This window comes from Cupressus sempervirens, chromosome 7 (assembly GCF_028749045.1).
Source record: "Cupressus sempervirens isolate cs-2001-9-10 chromosome 7, ASM2874904v1, whole genome shotgun sequence".
Lineage (NCBI taxonomy): Eukaryota > Viridiplantae > Streptophyta > Pinopsida > Cupressales > Cupressaceae > Cupressus > Cupressus sempervirens.
The window spans coordinates 857,030,452-857,046,477 of record NC_143124.1 but is presented as its reverse complement, the minus strand read 5'-3'; the positions used below and the strand labels follow the sequence as shown (position 1 = coordinate 857,046,477).

The window sequence follows — 16,026 nt, the reverse complement described above, 5'->3', positions numbered from 1 at the left end:
CACAAAAGAAGGGACAGCTTGGAAAAATAAAAACAGTATAGTTAGTGGTTATTTTATGGATCCCCCTTTTGATCCCATAGACCTAGACATTTTATTTAGTTAAAAAACTATTTCACAATTTTCTTGTGGCCTCCACCTGATTTGAAAGAAACTAGATACATATCACCTACGCGTACGATGAGAGTCGTAAGAAACGAGGGCTGTGTCACCATCGTTGTCAAATCTCGTCCATGTAAACACGTCAGTTACAAGGAACGGTGGGGATTGATCTGACGGTAGTCATTCTGACTATTACAACTGTTGATGGACATATTTGGCTAGGCTTCTTTCATATGGGAAACGCGTAAAAGTGAAAAGAGAGGCAAAATTGAAATCTTATCTCTACTTACAGTAAAATTTGGACTGATTAAGGCACCCATGACTTCAAATTCAGCAAGATTTAATTAAAGATCCCATCGTCTGTCTTTAGATGATCGTACAACATCTCAGCAACTCCAAGACTCCTCGCATTAACACAATAAATAGCATTAAGCCACGGCTTAGAAATTCAATTATTTTGGAGTGCTTTAGCAATGTCTAATTTGAAAGGAGATGCCATTTCTTGTATTCCAGATAATGCCTTCAATTACTGGGATGATGGTTTTGTCCAATCTCTGGAAACACCATATCTGGTACTTCAAATATATATATATATACACAATCAAATCAAAAAGTTGTAAATTTGAATTTGTTTAATTTAAATTATAGATTGTAATGTAAAATTTACTTTTAAGATTATAAGATTTGAGGCTGCTTTGAATTAAATTTAAAAAAAAAAGATTTGTAAGAATTGTTTAGTTCTCGCATAAACTGTATTTTCGTTGATATATTTTCTAATGATAAGTGATACATATTGAAGAAAATAGAACTCATTGGGATACATATATTAATACAGATGTTGGGATGGAGTTGTGGGCATAGGAGAAGGATCACAACGTTCTAACACGAATTTGAATGCTACAGCTTTAGGACTGAGGGTGCTTAGACTTCATCGTTATCATGTTTCTGCAGGTACCCAAATAATTTAATTGACCTTTCACTCTAGTTCTTTAATTAAAAATATGTTCTTTTTGTTAATAATTTTAGTGACCTTTTAATCTAATTTTTTAATTAAAAATATGATATTTTTATTTACAAAATCTATTTTTAAGATCACTTATGTATTTGATTTGAGTCCATATATGTTACACCATTCTTACAATTTGTTTTTCATATTTCAATGTGCAATCAAATATATATATATATATATATATATATATATATATATAAACTTTAAATGTTTTTTCGTTCTTTTATTGTCTATACTTAATTGTTTATTTCATTGTCTATACTAAATTAGATGTTTGTTGATTTGTGATGTACTCTGAAAAAGATGTGCTGCAAAATTTCAAGGATGAAAATGGGCAGATTTTTAATTGTGGAGGGAAAAATGATAGTAATATGAAGAATACAGGAGATGAACATGTGGTTAGAAGTATGCTGAATCTTTTGAGAGCTTCAAGTTTAGCTTTTCCAGAAGAAACAATTATGGAAGAGGCCAAAGCGTTTAGCTCTTTGTATCTCAAACAAACATTAGAAAATGGTGCAGATCCAAATAAAAGTAGCTCCCTAGAGGTAATACACTTGAAGAACAAGGTTGTTAGATTAATTTAGAAATTTTTGAGTAAAAATTTAGAAGAGCAAAAATGATCAATTTCAAAATTATTAAGTTTAAAATTAGGGAAGTGCTAATTATAACTTTTATTATATTATTTTTATAGGTGGTGTTTGCGCTTACTTATGAATGGCCTCATACTTTTACCATATGGGAAGCTCGAAATTTCATAGAAATCTATGAATTGGATAATTTCAGGTGGAAGTTGTAAAATATAACATATCTTTTCTTTTAAGTTTAAACTATCAAAATATTGAATGGAGCGGATTAAATAAGATTTTTCTATTAACTTTGATCAGGTTGAAGGATGGGAAGATTTTGGAGCTGGCAAAATTGAATTTCAATATACTCCAATCTGTATACAAGATGGAAATGAAAACACTCTCTAGGTAACTATCATTGTCAAGTAGATTGATTTGGCCTGTATACAAAATAAATGAAGAAATCTATACTTATATTGACAATTAATTTTAACCTAACTATAGGTTTGAACAACCACATTGTTAGAATGTATGGCTTCTCACCTTATCTAATAATAATTACCATATTAAAAAATGAAGTTAATAGAGTAACTTTTTGTGACCTCTTATGAATGAAAGAAGATAGAAGAGAAAGAATTTAAGAGAAAAATATTTTATATTTAATGAGAATGATAGAAAAATTAGAAAAAAAATATAAATCTTATATTTTATCTTATGATAGAAAGGGAAGGAATGATAAGTATAGAAAAATTAATGAATTAAAGCATAAATAAGTAATTTAAGCTTTACAGTTCATATGTATCTACACTGTCTCCAAAGAGTTTTATGTCATATAAAGCTTCCACTTCTATAGATTGGACTTGGGTGTAAGTCTTGATCTTATAGAGCTGTTTGTTGAGTGTTGTCTAGCTAGTCTTAAACTATGGATTAGTGGTTTGTTATTTATAATTGTATTGATTAGAGGTTCAATATTTGTAATTCTATGAAAATTCTTTCGTGTATTGTGCAACAAGTCTTCTCTTTATAAAATTCATACAATTTGAAAATAATATATGGTAAGTTTTGATAAACATCACCATGAGATGTGGTAGTAGCACAAGTCACATATGGTGCTAAGTATGGTGGAGGAACTTACTGTAATAGACATTTCTTAACAAGGAATATCCATGTTTTGGTTTATGTACCCATTAATAGTAGGTTATAAGTGATGACCTCTTAAATATTATTATTAGAAAAATACAATTAAATGAGATATAAAAGTGAATCTTGCAAGCTAATATGTACATGATTGTGTCATGTCTAAATAATTAAGTAGAATCATCATAATTTTTCAATCAAGATAACATGTATGGGTTTGTCAAAAGGCCTTTAGGTGTTCCTATATTTTCGCACAATGATTTATTAAATATTTTTTCTACACAAATATTTAATAGAGACAACTATTATTGTACTAAAATCTAAAAATCATAATAAATTGTTCATATTTATTTATGCATAAAAACATGCAATATACTCCCTACAAACTTGAAACAACCCAACCATTTAAGGATAAACATGGCATTGCTATGATTATGCTATTCCTCACCCTTTAAAGAAAATTTCTTACCAAAACACAAAATAGGGACACCAGTATTCTATAATTTCAACTATACATATTGTGAAACAAATAAGACAAGCTATACATGATTTCAAAAAAAAACTTGGGAGAACCCTTAAGTTGTCATATCTTCCTTGGTTTTTTCTATTTCAAGATTTATTTTATAATTATCATGTTTATTTTTTATTTTTAGTTTATTAAAAATACTAAATTGATTAACTTTATGCAGTTGGTGGCTAAATTCTAGGATCTCAAAATTGATAGCACTTAGAGAGCGTTCAATTGAGTACCTTTTGATGGGAAATAGTGTTCTAGATGACATGGAATTTTGCAGTACCAGAATTGCAGTGGCTAAAGTAGCAACCCTTGTCACTATACTTGATGACCTTTTTGATGACTATTTAACTCTTGAACAAGTTGAGCTCGTTACTAAGGTCATTATTCAAGGTTGGAATGTTTCACTCATGCAAAATTTTTCAAATGATTTCAAGGCAATCATTAAATTTGTTTCTAAAACAATTAATGAATTGTCAAGTGATGCCACTAAAAAGCAAGGTCGCGATATGACACAATTCATTACAAAAGCGGTACGTATAGTTCTTTAAAAAAATATTTTTTAAATTTTAGTTTCCTATAATTATCATGCATCATGTAGGAAAAATAATTAATTAATTTATTTTATAGATTAAGTATTTGACATTAATAAAAAATTGATTGCCCATCATTGTGTTGTTAACTTTGACTTTTTTGATAAATAGTAAATTTCATTTTATGATTAAGGGTTTTTTTATCATATAATAATGCTTCTTTTTATATGAAAAAAAATTGTGATCATATTTCAAAATTAATTTAAAATAAATATATCCATGAATAAAATTATGAAAAATATTTAACTTTTAAATTATTATTTTTAATGTTTAGTGGGAAGATTATGCTAAAGCCAATTTACAACAAGCACGGTGGAATAAAAGTGGATATGTTCCAAACTACAATGAGTACATAAAGACTGCTACAACAAGTGCATCAATTGGACCAATTTCATTACACTCAATCCTCTTAACTACTATTTTGACAAATGATGATATTGATAAGATATTCCTAAATCGATCAAGATTATGTGAGCTTGTATGGTTATCTTTGCGCTTAGTTGATGATGCACAAGATTTTGAGGTATAATTCTCTCTACTTAATCTCACCATTACATATATAAAGTTTTTTTTTTTTTGCCATCAATATTAACATATCTATTGTTATATTGAAGGATGAAAAATGCCATGGACAAACAGCCTCAGCCATTTCCTCATATATGAGGGATCATCCTGGATGCTTAGAAGATGATGCATTATTTCATGTCAAATTCCTTGCTGATCAATTGATTAAGGAATTAATATGGGAAGTTTTGAATCCAAATAAAAAAATTCCTGACTATGAGAAGTTATGTTTCAACCTAAGTAGAGGAATACAAAACTTCTATGTATTTGGAGATGGATTTACATATCCTGAAAAAGGGGTCAAACATCAAATTTTAAAAGTTTTAGTTGATCTAGTGAAAATATAGTGTTTCTCTCATCTAAAAATAAAATAAAATTGTAACTTAAAATATAAGTTTTTATGTTTCTTGAACTCTATAGTATGTAATGGTTATAAGTATTCATCTTTTGGATACCATAACCTTTAAATAAATTATTTGATCATTACTGCATTACTATTTAGTTCTCTAGGTTGGTCTTTATGTGTTATATTTTAACATACAAGTTAACCTAGATAATATTCAAGGTATGCATGAGGTATGTCTAAAGGTAATACATATTAAATTTGATCATAATGTTGTTAGTTGTGTTCTCACTAGATATATTTGGAGGTTTTATCCTTTAAAGTGGCTTGTTATTCTTAGCTATTAACAATTATTTGTGCAAACCAACTCATATTATATTTCTCCTTATGAAAGTTATTTCATTGCAAAACTTACAAAATGAAAAGTGGATATGCTTTCAATCTAAATTATGATTTTTTTGTATGCTTCTATATTGTGTCTATTTTCTTCGTTACAATATTCTCATCATTATTGTATTTGGTATTAGAGTTAGATAGGTTTACATTGTTATATTACAATTAATATGTATATTTATTTACACTGGTTTAAATTGTTATTACATATGTTTATTTATGATTTAGAGTATTTTGATGTGAAAGTTATAGTTAATAAATGTTATTTAAGGAAAATGCTAGAGACATGAACCATGTAGATAATATATGGTAGTAATAGAAATGAACTATTGGACATTCAAAATAATGGGGGGTGAATTAGTATTGCCTTTAAACTATTGAAACTTCTATATAATCATTTGTATTATATAATTGACTTTAAAAATAATTTGAAAACATGAGTAAAAGATTGCAATACATAGAATCAATAATTTTACATGTAAAACCCAAATTAAGAAAAAATACAACTTGGTGATTAACACTTAGTATATTATAACCGGTTACAAAACTTTACAATAGTGCTCCCTACATGACTCACTACAAGAGGGTTCACTTCCAAAATAAGTCTCATTACTAAAAGTTGGAATCACTGACCATAAGTACAAAATTAATCTATTATAGTTGCAAGTAGTGCAATTTCATATAAGCTTACTATACATAGCTTACACACCTCATCAAATTACTATTACAATATTTTCAATAGGAATACTATTATCAATTATCACTTCAACATCTATATAATATCTCTAAGGATATGAAAATTATGTACCAATCTATTAATATAATAGGTAGGCTCAACACACCATATCCCAAAAATCAAGTCAACTCCATAACAACTTTACACATTATCTCAAAAACTACTTAACACATGTTATACAACTAATTCAACCAAAACATAATATATTTTTTTGCATTCTTGAATTTGCGTGAAATATTCAATCCATAACCAAACCCCAAAACACTATGAAAAACTATGAAAATTACATGAATTATAGACCATATGAAATTTAGTCTATTTCATACTATAGAAGCAAGGTATTTCTAGAAATAGCTTCTACAATCCACATATTGTACAATCAACATTTAAAATCTTGAATATGCATATTGCCTTGATAAATAAACATGTTGTCATTTAAATTATAGACTAATAATGGTATCGACAGAGGCTTGTGAACCAAAACAAAAATGTATACTCTATCAAAATTGTTAGATCTTGGTTGTTAGGAATACTATTGTGGAAATGAAAGCATTCTAATAATCTCCCATTTTGTTGTGAATAGAAACATGCATAAAATTTTACTCTTGTATTTTTTTCATATGTTTGTACTATATACTTATATCCTTTTATATTTACCTGAATCTTTATATCTCATATATCCTTATATCTCCCTCTTTAACATTAATGGAAAAGGGTGCATAAAGACAAAAAATTATAACACTAATCAAAATTAAAAGAGATTATTCCACTAATAAAAGTATGATTTATTTTTACAAGCAATAAAATACATAATTATGGAGAATTTGGCAATCAAATAAAGTTGGTCCTCTTTAATCTTCTATACAGGAGATTTCCATGTATTCATTTTTCTATCCCAAGACTAGACATCATCTTCTTTGCAACAACTTCAAATCTCAAGTGTCTTCAAAGTTTTTCTCCTTCTTTGATTATAGTGGGAAATAGATTAGAAAGGTTAACATTTGTTTTCCTTCAAAAGGGTATAGAATACTAGGGATGCATTTTTACTAATCAAATCTCTAAGATTTCCAAGTGGAAAATTTATGGTGTCTATTTTTTGTTTCACTTTAGAGTATTTGTTATAAAGCTCTTGATCAAAACATGTCCTAATAGAAGTTGATCAATATCATTTTATATCAAAGTTGTGATAGGCTACATTGATTTGAGACTCAAATGAGTCTATCTCCAATCTTATTTTTTTTGTGGCTTCAAGCTATTATAAAGTTAAAAAATATAAGGAATTATCCTCCTTGAGGAAATCATTACCTTTAGACAATAGTTAAAGATACTTTTTATGTGCACTAACACATATTTCTTTTAGCTCAATAACCTATTTTCTCTTTCCTTTCCCATCTCATTTTCCTCATGATCTTTAAGATAGGAAGAGTAAGCCTTGGAGAAAGTCATTAATCATTTGAAATTCTCAACACAAGATATGGAAGGGTCAATTTAAGGTAAAAGCACAAACCCGTGTCACCTTTCATAAAGAAAAGTGATATCAGAATGTGACAGTTCAACATTAATGACAAAAAAAATGGTATTTGCATTTAAAATATGAAGATGATGTAAACTGATGAAATGTGTAGAATTGTATGAATTTTATGGCTATAATTTTTATTATTTTTTTGACTAAGAATTTATTCATTTTATTTTATTTTGAAGTCCCTTTTTTAATTGTAAAAAATATAGGATGTAGTTCCCGTCAAACAAGTATGTGCAAATCATCTTTTTTTGTTATGATTTGAAAATATTTTATAGATGACATGTATAGCTAGTGCACAAAAATAGAAATAATTATTTTTGATGTATATTTTCTTTGTTATAAGTACTCAAGTTCGACCTTGTCAGAATCCAACAATTTTTTCCTCCCGTCAAAACTTCCCTATCAAATCTATACCTTCTTGACAAAAAAATTACATATTCATGAAGAGGATTCTCTCCTCTAGTGATAAATATATTTTTTTTATTTTTTTGATATGATTTACTATTTTTTTTCATTTTTTGAGAGAGCATCTTTTGAAATGTTGAAATATCGACTTATAATATTTTTAGATTATAACATATTATAACTAATCAAAACACTCAAAAATTTATATAATGATGATATTAAATCTGAAATCTATAAAAGGGTATTTTTAGTTTTTTTTTAAAATTGAGTTTTGATAGAGAAATGAGATTTGACCGAAACAGGTTTTTGTATCACAAATGATGACACAGATCTATGCTTTTACCCTGCAATACTTCTTGTGTAAAACTATGTAACACCTTAAACATTTCTTCAATCATTTTTTCATTTTTTGAATAATTATCAATTATGTTCCATTATATATGTGCATGGAATAAATCACCAAGTTAAAGCTTATACATGCAATCCATCTTTCTCAAATTAAATAATAATTTTGAAGAAGTTGAAAACCTAAAAATTCTCTAGCAAACCAAGAGCCCCTAATCTTGATTAATCAACCTAAATACTAGACTTGACCTAATTATGGATCCATAAAATTGCATAATTAATCAATCATCAACCATTATCAAATCAAGCATCAAATCATCAAACATTAAGTCATAAAGGCTATTTGAAATGATTTCCTAGGGTTACTTTTAATAAAGTCATCACACATTTTTAATAAAGTTAACCCATTCACATGTGCACACATAATTATGAAAATGAAATAAAATACAAGAATGCAAAAAGGTGAAAATTATTGTAAATGAAAAAAGAAACTATTTTTACCTATAAGTGCACTCACATGGATTATGGGAGGAATAATATCAACCCTTCATACCCTTTTGCATCCTAGCCATTCATTGCCTCTGAAAGCCTATAAAAGAGAGGTTTGCTCTAGCTCAAGGGATCCATCATCTTGCATTATAAAGTTATAATGCATATTTCATTTAGAGTACTTTGGTAGATATAAATAGATCATAATAGCTTAGCTTCATTTACTCACAAAATTTCATAGTTTGTATTTACTTTTCTTATCATTCCTAGATTAAATGCATTCAACAATGTATTCTAACCTTATGAAGCTTTCATTTTAAATTGATTCATAGTGGTCTTTGCATATCTAATATGAGAACAAAGCTATTAAGATAATTATTCTCTCTAACTAGGAAGCAATTCATCAATTTCTATTGTATCAATTAGTTTATTTTCTTTTTGTAAAGGGGGGGAAATGAATCTGTTACCATATGCAAAGATTAAGGATGAAAATAAATAATCACTTCCTAATGTAGGCCCAATTAACACTAGATAAATTGCAAATTTTTAATATATGCAAAAGGGTTAATGCTTGGACTTCTCTCTAACCTCCAAAAAGTGAGAGTTTTATGTAAGTAGGTATGTAATGTAAATCTGAATGCAAACAAATGGAAATATGTATTGAAATAGAAAATAGGATAAGAATCACCTTAAGGTATATAAACTTGTAAATACATTGCCAGATGATGTTTGTGAAGGAATTGGGAAAATATACAAATCAAATCCATGAAGCCCTTGAATACTTGGATGTAGAAAACCTGTCACAAAGAAGAAAAAGACAAGAAGAAGCAAGGGTTTGCTCTGAAGACATGAAAACTATATATTCAAATTTAGAAGAGATTATAAAATACAAAGAGATCAATCCTTATAAAAGGAGATCAAAACCTAAAAAGGGTAGCCTAATAAGTTACTAAAGGTAACCTAAAGGTGAAAGCTATTTAATAATTAATAATTAATTATTAAATAGAGAAAGCTTAAAAATGCATAAAGCAAAATCTTAAGAAGGGAGAAAAGGTAATTTAATAAATGAAATTAAATTAACCTTTTTCTCTAACACCCCCCTTAAGATGAGCAACAATATAGCTACAAATAAGCAGAAAGAGCAAGGAAACTACAATGCTGAAAGAAAACTTGGGTCCCAACAACAAGGCCTAATGAGGTACCCAATCACAAAAAAATCTCTATGAAATGAAGAAATAGACAAAACCCAGTGGGAAAAAACTCTACTAAAAAAGAGATAGCTAAAAAATCTAGTGAAGGACTAAAGAAGCCTCCAGCTAGAGCAATTTTCTAGAAAATAGGAACAAAGAGTGATCATAAAGAACATCGCTGAAGTATGTAGAAGTTGTAAAGCTCTATTGAAATATGATAGCTAATTTGAAGAACCTCCATTGAAATAAAACCTGACCAAGTAGAGAAGATTGTAATCTACATCGAATTAGGAGATAAATAATTGAACTCAAAAATATAGATGGCATAAAACACCAAAGACTAAAGAGCTGATCAATCAAACCAAGGAAGCATGAGAAACAATAGTAGAATCCCTGCCCCCTAATGTAGATAGGGTGAGGTGATAGGCAATTGAGAAAGTGGGTCAAAAAGAACTACAAGTCAAGGAACAATGATGAAGATGCACACAAAAGTACATAAGTGTGTACTAAGGTGATCAATCTCAAACACATCATGAGGCTAATGTCATGGAAGGGACACTCACTAGACAAAGGAAGATGACAAACAAAGGAAAAACATCAACCCCCCCATGGCACTTTATCAAAGTAGTGCATGTACAATAAGGCACAAATCATAGTGAATCCCAAGAATACAATAATCTGCATGAGTGTCCTTAGATGACACTACTTGAATTAGAAGGAAAAATAAGGCAAACAACTGAAATGAAAAATATAGATGTAGAATGGCACTTTATCTTAGTGTGTTTGCAAGAATGCATACAAATGATATCTAAATAGACTAGAAGAGATATAAGACCAATACAAAAGATAGTACAAGTCATGACGAATCATCTAAAGCAAGAAAATTGATCCTTGGACTTGAAAAAACCAAATATCCACAAGAATGCAAAATTGCAGAAGACTAAATAGAATCTTCCTGGTGCATAATCTGGAAAAATAACCAGCGTCAATGGAAAGAGATTTCTAACAATATAAAGAATTCCCAAATCAGAGATCAGATGCTCAAGATATCTCTCCTAGAGTGCAAAACTAAACATCCAGCTTTGACTACCAAAACAGGCAACCAAACTACATCAAAAACAAAAAATACTTGCATCAATTTCTTCATCTTAGAAATAGCTATTTTTTGGATATTTTGGATATAAAAAAATGTTTGTATGCTCAAGTTACGGAGAAAAAACCAACAAGGCCCTTAGAAATGCACAAAAAATATTTTTTTAATAAATAAAAAAAAATTAAATTTTTTAAAAAACACCGCCGACCACTATGAGTGGTGGCGGAGCAATGATTTGGTGGAGCCATGGCCATGGTGGTGGCTGAGCAGAGGGCCAGAGGTGGCCACATTGACATAGGAGGAGGGTGGGAGGTCCGCTAGCAACGGTGGAGCCACAGTGATCATCGAGCCATTGGCGGTCTACAGAATTGTCGATAGCTTACCATAATTGCTAGGAGTTTCGGTGACTGCTAATAGTTTTCCTACCTACAACAGTAAAAAACCTATTTTTTAAAAAAGAATTTGTGATTTTTTATTTTTCTATGCCTCGGAGTGCATGTAGAGGTTGTTTAGTCCTGTTAGGAAAATAAAATTTGCCTCCTAGATCAAAATTGTCCAAAACGAACAAACTTTATATGGAAACTAGGGTTTTGATGCTTTTTGGATCCATCTGTGAAGTCTGTTGGTCTCAAACTGCTCCAAAAATTAGTGAAACCCCTATTTTCTTAGGAAAAACCCAAAAAACTCCATATCTATTATGTCAAACCCTTGTTCTCCTTTCTTTCCAAATACCAAACAAGCTACAATAGATCTAGCTTTGATATCATAAAGGATTTGAGCAAATATGCAAATCAAATCCATAAAGCCCTCAAATACTTGCATGTAGAAAACTTGTCACAGAGAAGAAAATGACAAGAAGAGGAAAGGGTTTGCTCCAAAAACATGAAAACTATATATTTAGATGTAGAAGAGATTATAAAATACAAAGAGATCAATCCTTATAAAAGGAGATTGAAACCCGAAAATGGTAACCTAATATGTTACTAAAGGTAACCTAAAGGTGAAAGCTATTTAATAATTACTAATTAATTATTAAATGAAGAAAGCTAAAAAAAACATAAAGAAAAATCTTAAGAAGGGAGAAAAGGTAATTTAATAAATGAAATCAAATTAACCTTTTTCTCTAACAATTTGAAGCTATTGAAACTTCTATTATGGACTACAATTATCAGACCTACAAAACCCATAAATCATTTAACTCTAGGTCAAATTTGACCTGCTTGGTTAGTGTGAATTTAGGAAAGGGTCAATCTGCAAGGGTGTGAGTGTTGGGAGGTTGGTGCCTTTTTCCCCTCTAGTTGAAGGTACCATTCAACATACACTAATGTATTTGTGACATTTTTTTAACCACCTCTCATAAATCCTTGTCTCTAGATGTTGTGATGTTCATTGATAGCTCAAGCTTTTCGTGTAATGACAACGATGATTATAATAAGTGGTATCAAAGCACTGGGTTATAGGTTCAAATCACTCAGGTCATTTTGAGGGGGGTACTATTGGGAGCTTGGTGCCTTTGTCCCTTGTAGGTTAAGGTACCGTTCAACATAGACCAATGGATTTATGACATGTGCTTAATCACCTCCCATGAATCATTATCTCTAGCTATTGTGAAGTTCATTGATAGCTCAAAATTTTGGTGTAATGATAATAGTGATTCCATAGGGGGATGCAATGCATCCCTAACCTTCATGTCTGATCATGAAACAAATTTTGGATCTCTAAAGTTTTGTGAAAATAGTATCCAAATTTGCACCCTGTTATGCTTTCTACGATCTATAGCCTGCAAGAAAAAGGATTTTCTTTTGTTGATAGGGGGTTTTCCTTGGTCAAACCCTAGTTTAGGAATTAAAATTAAAATTGAAATTGAAATAGATAATGCTAGAAAGTAGTAGAAGTAGATCTAACATGAAGCAATGTAAATTTATGAATATTCTCTTGAATTTTGAATGTAATCAAATATGTTGATGTAATAGCCTTGACTCAACTTGAAAACCATAACAAAGGAAATCAAAGCTAATCAAGCCTCCTATTTTTCCAAGCCAAATTGAAGAGGGAGAGATTCCAGAGACTTCTATTCCTCTTCTACAAGAAGAGTCTGCTTCTCTTGTGGTTTCAAAGAGACAATAGAGGATCAAAGTTAGAATTAAAAATAGGCAAAGATTCCATAAAAGATTAGTGCCTAATCCATCTATTCCTAAAACCCTTCTAGTGGAAGAATTAGATGAGGAAGAAATAGAATTAGATGAGGAGGAGGTAAAAGTACCCTTACAAAGAAGAACTCGGCTAGCAAAAGCCACAAAATTGGAAAGAAGGAAGAGTGCCATGAATACCCCACCTCCCAACCAAGAAAAAATTGTACAACTCTCTTCTTTGGAGGACAAAGTGTAGCGATGGGTGAATGAGAAAAGGGAGAAAGGTTAAGATGTTCTCTCCATCCCAAATTTTGATTTCATGCCTATGGTTGTGGAGTTAGTTGGAGATAAGATCAGAGATACCCCTACAGGTGAACTCCAACAACAAGATTGGACGCAGATGCCACCAAAAATGCAAGGTCCTCATCTCACTCCTCCATCTCCACCATAGGTCATGATGGTTGATAAGGGTTCAATAACTCCTCCACCTCTAAGTTCAAAGGAGGAATATGTTCAAAAGTAACCTTCATTACAAGAGCAACCAGAACCAAGGGTTATTGATGAGCCATCAAAAGAGGCACAGATAGGAGAATGTGTACAATAACCTTCTCAAGAAGTTGAGGATCAAACTACAAGATCTATAGAGATCAAGAATATAGAAGAAGAGTCCTCACAGTAGGAGACTCCGAGCAAGAGTGATAAAGCGAAGGAGGTAGTTGAGCACATCCCTTCATCATCCAAAGCTAAGGTTGTGGAGAGACATATCCCAAGATGGTTCCAGAAAGAAATGATGAGAAGTGCCAAACATTAGTTCCATGCTTTAGAGGATGACATTTGTGATATTGTAGAGATCTTGAACAAGCCCGCGTCTCCATTAGATGATGCAACACCAATTGTGTTCGCCACTACTACATGGAACCAAGATTTATTTACACAAGTGGCTCACTCTCCTAAAGCTATAGATGTATAAGCTATTAGTGTTGAGGACTATGAGGTGAAAGATATTATGTTGGGAAAGCCTACATGGGATACATCTCGACAGATGATGACTATGGGAGTCAAAGAGATTCTCAGCCACATTGAACAGGATGAGATTGAAATCAAAACACTTTGAAGGCAAGTTGAGATCCTAAAGGGATATCTAGCTGAAGTTATTGGTCCTCTTGATTCTAAATGCCCTAAGGAGACTTTGAATTCCATTCTTAGAGAAGGGGAACGTGTATGACTCAATCCATTTTTGAAAGCTTGTCAGGATTGGCAAGATAGCCTTAAGAATAAAGGTGTCACTATAATCACAAGAAGTTTGAAGTTGTTGCATGGTCTACAAGAGGATGTGAATAAGATCATGGCAATTTTGAGGTAGGACTTCAGTATCATGGATGAGGTATGGGCATGGAGCAAAGATTTTCAAACTCTACGAGCCATAAAAGGGCAGAGGTATCACATTCTAATTGATGTATATATCGAAGAAGAGTTAGACATGATAGATGATTGGATAGAAAAGATTTCAGATGGAAATAAAGTGATGGAAACATTGCATGATGAGATACATAGGCACAAGGACAAAGCTCGAGAGAGAAAGTTGTATAGTGATGCATGCTTGGACATTTTTGAAGGTGAAGAATGAGAGAAGTTGTTGCTAGTTGAGGTAGTCATGGAGAATTTGAAGAAGACTTTAGAGGAAGCATCCAGTGATGAAGACATTAGACAAGCCTTCAAGACAGAGGAAGCACTATTACAGTTGGACACCAAACTCAAAGATTTTGCAAAGACTCGAATTGAGGTGAACAACTATAGATAGAAGTTCAAGGAAAGGTATGAGGCTTTAGATCTTCCAAATGTGGCTAATATTATTGAGATGATAGAGAAATTCAAGTGCAAATATCCAAACATAGCTTTGGGGTGAAGATGAACAAAAACCAGATGCTAGAATTTCAATTTTGACACTTAGTAAAATTTTAAGATTTTGACCCAGTCGAGGTCTGTAACTTCGAAGGTCCACAACTCCACATTTTCATGTAGCTCCATAGGTCTAAAGCTCTCTAGGTCTGCAGCTCCATACCTCTGCAGCTCTACAATTTAGAGGTGTACCAATAGTTGACTGCCAGTTCCAAAAATAGCACTTTCCATGCATCAGGAGCACGTTTTGATGCAAGTTAACTCTGACATACACCTAGTGAAGGGTTAGCTTCTATTTTTGTCACCTCCATGCACTTACACTTTGATTGATGGCTTCCTCCTACTTTCTCTCTGATGCTCTCATTATTTTTGACATGTAAAGGGTTCATGCATCCAATTAATGAATAAAATATGGATGGAGTCCCTCTAAGCACCAGTTAGATTAGAAGTTTGTATATATTTAGTTTTTAAAAAAAAAATTAAAAGTATTTTATTGCATGAAGATATCTCTCACTCTCAACACAAATTGAGGAGATGATTTATTATAAATACCCCATTGTAAAATGTAAAAAAGGGCTGCCATTATTATGCAATAAAATTATGCTTTTGGTGCTAGCATTCGGAGTGTAGTTATTCTTTCCTGAATGTGTCATTGTTTTGTGGATTTTTGTTCATGACATTGTGATTGAGCCAAAGGTCTACTGTGTTGTTTTTGGTTGTGCGATCTTTTAGTTCTCATGTTTGCTACAAATATATGAATTCCACTAACATAACGATCTTGAGAAGAGATCACCTGATTGTGTCTACATAGCTTTTTTTCTCACATGAGTGCACTTTTCGTGGCCTTGTGATTTGATGAAGAGTGAAATATCATTTGATTTGTTTAAGTTTCTCACTGATGATCGCATCAGTGGATTCTAGGAAGTGCTACTACTATTTTCATTGGTTTCCTACCAATTTCTTCAAAGGTTTAACTCGCATCATGTTGTGTTCTGTA

General features: G+C 31.2%; 1 protein-coding gene across 1 annotated transcript; it reads left to right on the top strand.

The window, feature by feature from the left end:
• The first annotated feature begins 481 nt into the window (after positions 1 to 481).
• On the top strand, positions 482 to 4,977 carry LOC149550146 (alpha-humulene synthase-like). The gene is made up of 9 exons (XM_089794434.1): positions 482 to 671; positions 748 to 755; positions 935 to 1,050; positions 1,412 to 1,653; positions 1,800 to 1,891; positions 1,993 to 2,082; positions 3,501 to 3,858; positions 4,193 to 4,441; positions 4,533 to 4,977. The coding sequence occupies exons 1-9, from the start codon at positions 573 to 575 to the stop codon at positions 4,827 to 4,829; spliced, it is 1,551 nt and encodes a 516-aa protein (XP_089650560.1). The 5' UTR covers positions 482 to 572; the 3' UTR covers positions 4,830 to 4,977.
• Positions 4,978 to 16,026: the final 11,049 nt, after the last annotated feature.

Excerpts from the sequence above, each read along its gene's own strand:
- LOC149550146 (XM_089794434.1), top strand. The coding sequence starts at position 573 with ATGTCTAATTTGAAAGGAGATGCCATTTCTTGTATTCCAGATAATGCC. Across the intron at positions 1,051-1,411 it reads TCGTTATCATGTTTCTGCAG|ATGTGCTGCAAAATTTCAAG; the intron begins GTACCCAAATAA and ends ACTCTGAAAAAG. Across the intron at positions 1,654-1,799 it reads ATAAAAGTAGCTCCCTAGAG|GTGGTGTTTGCGCTTACTTA; the intron begins GTAATACACTTG and ends TTATTTTTATAG.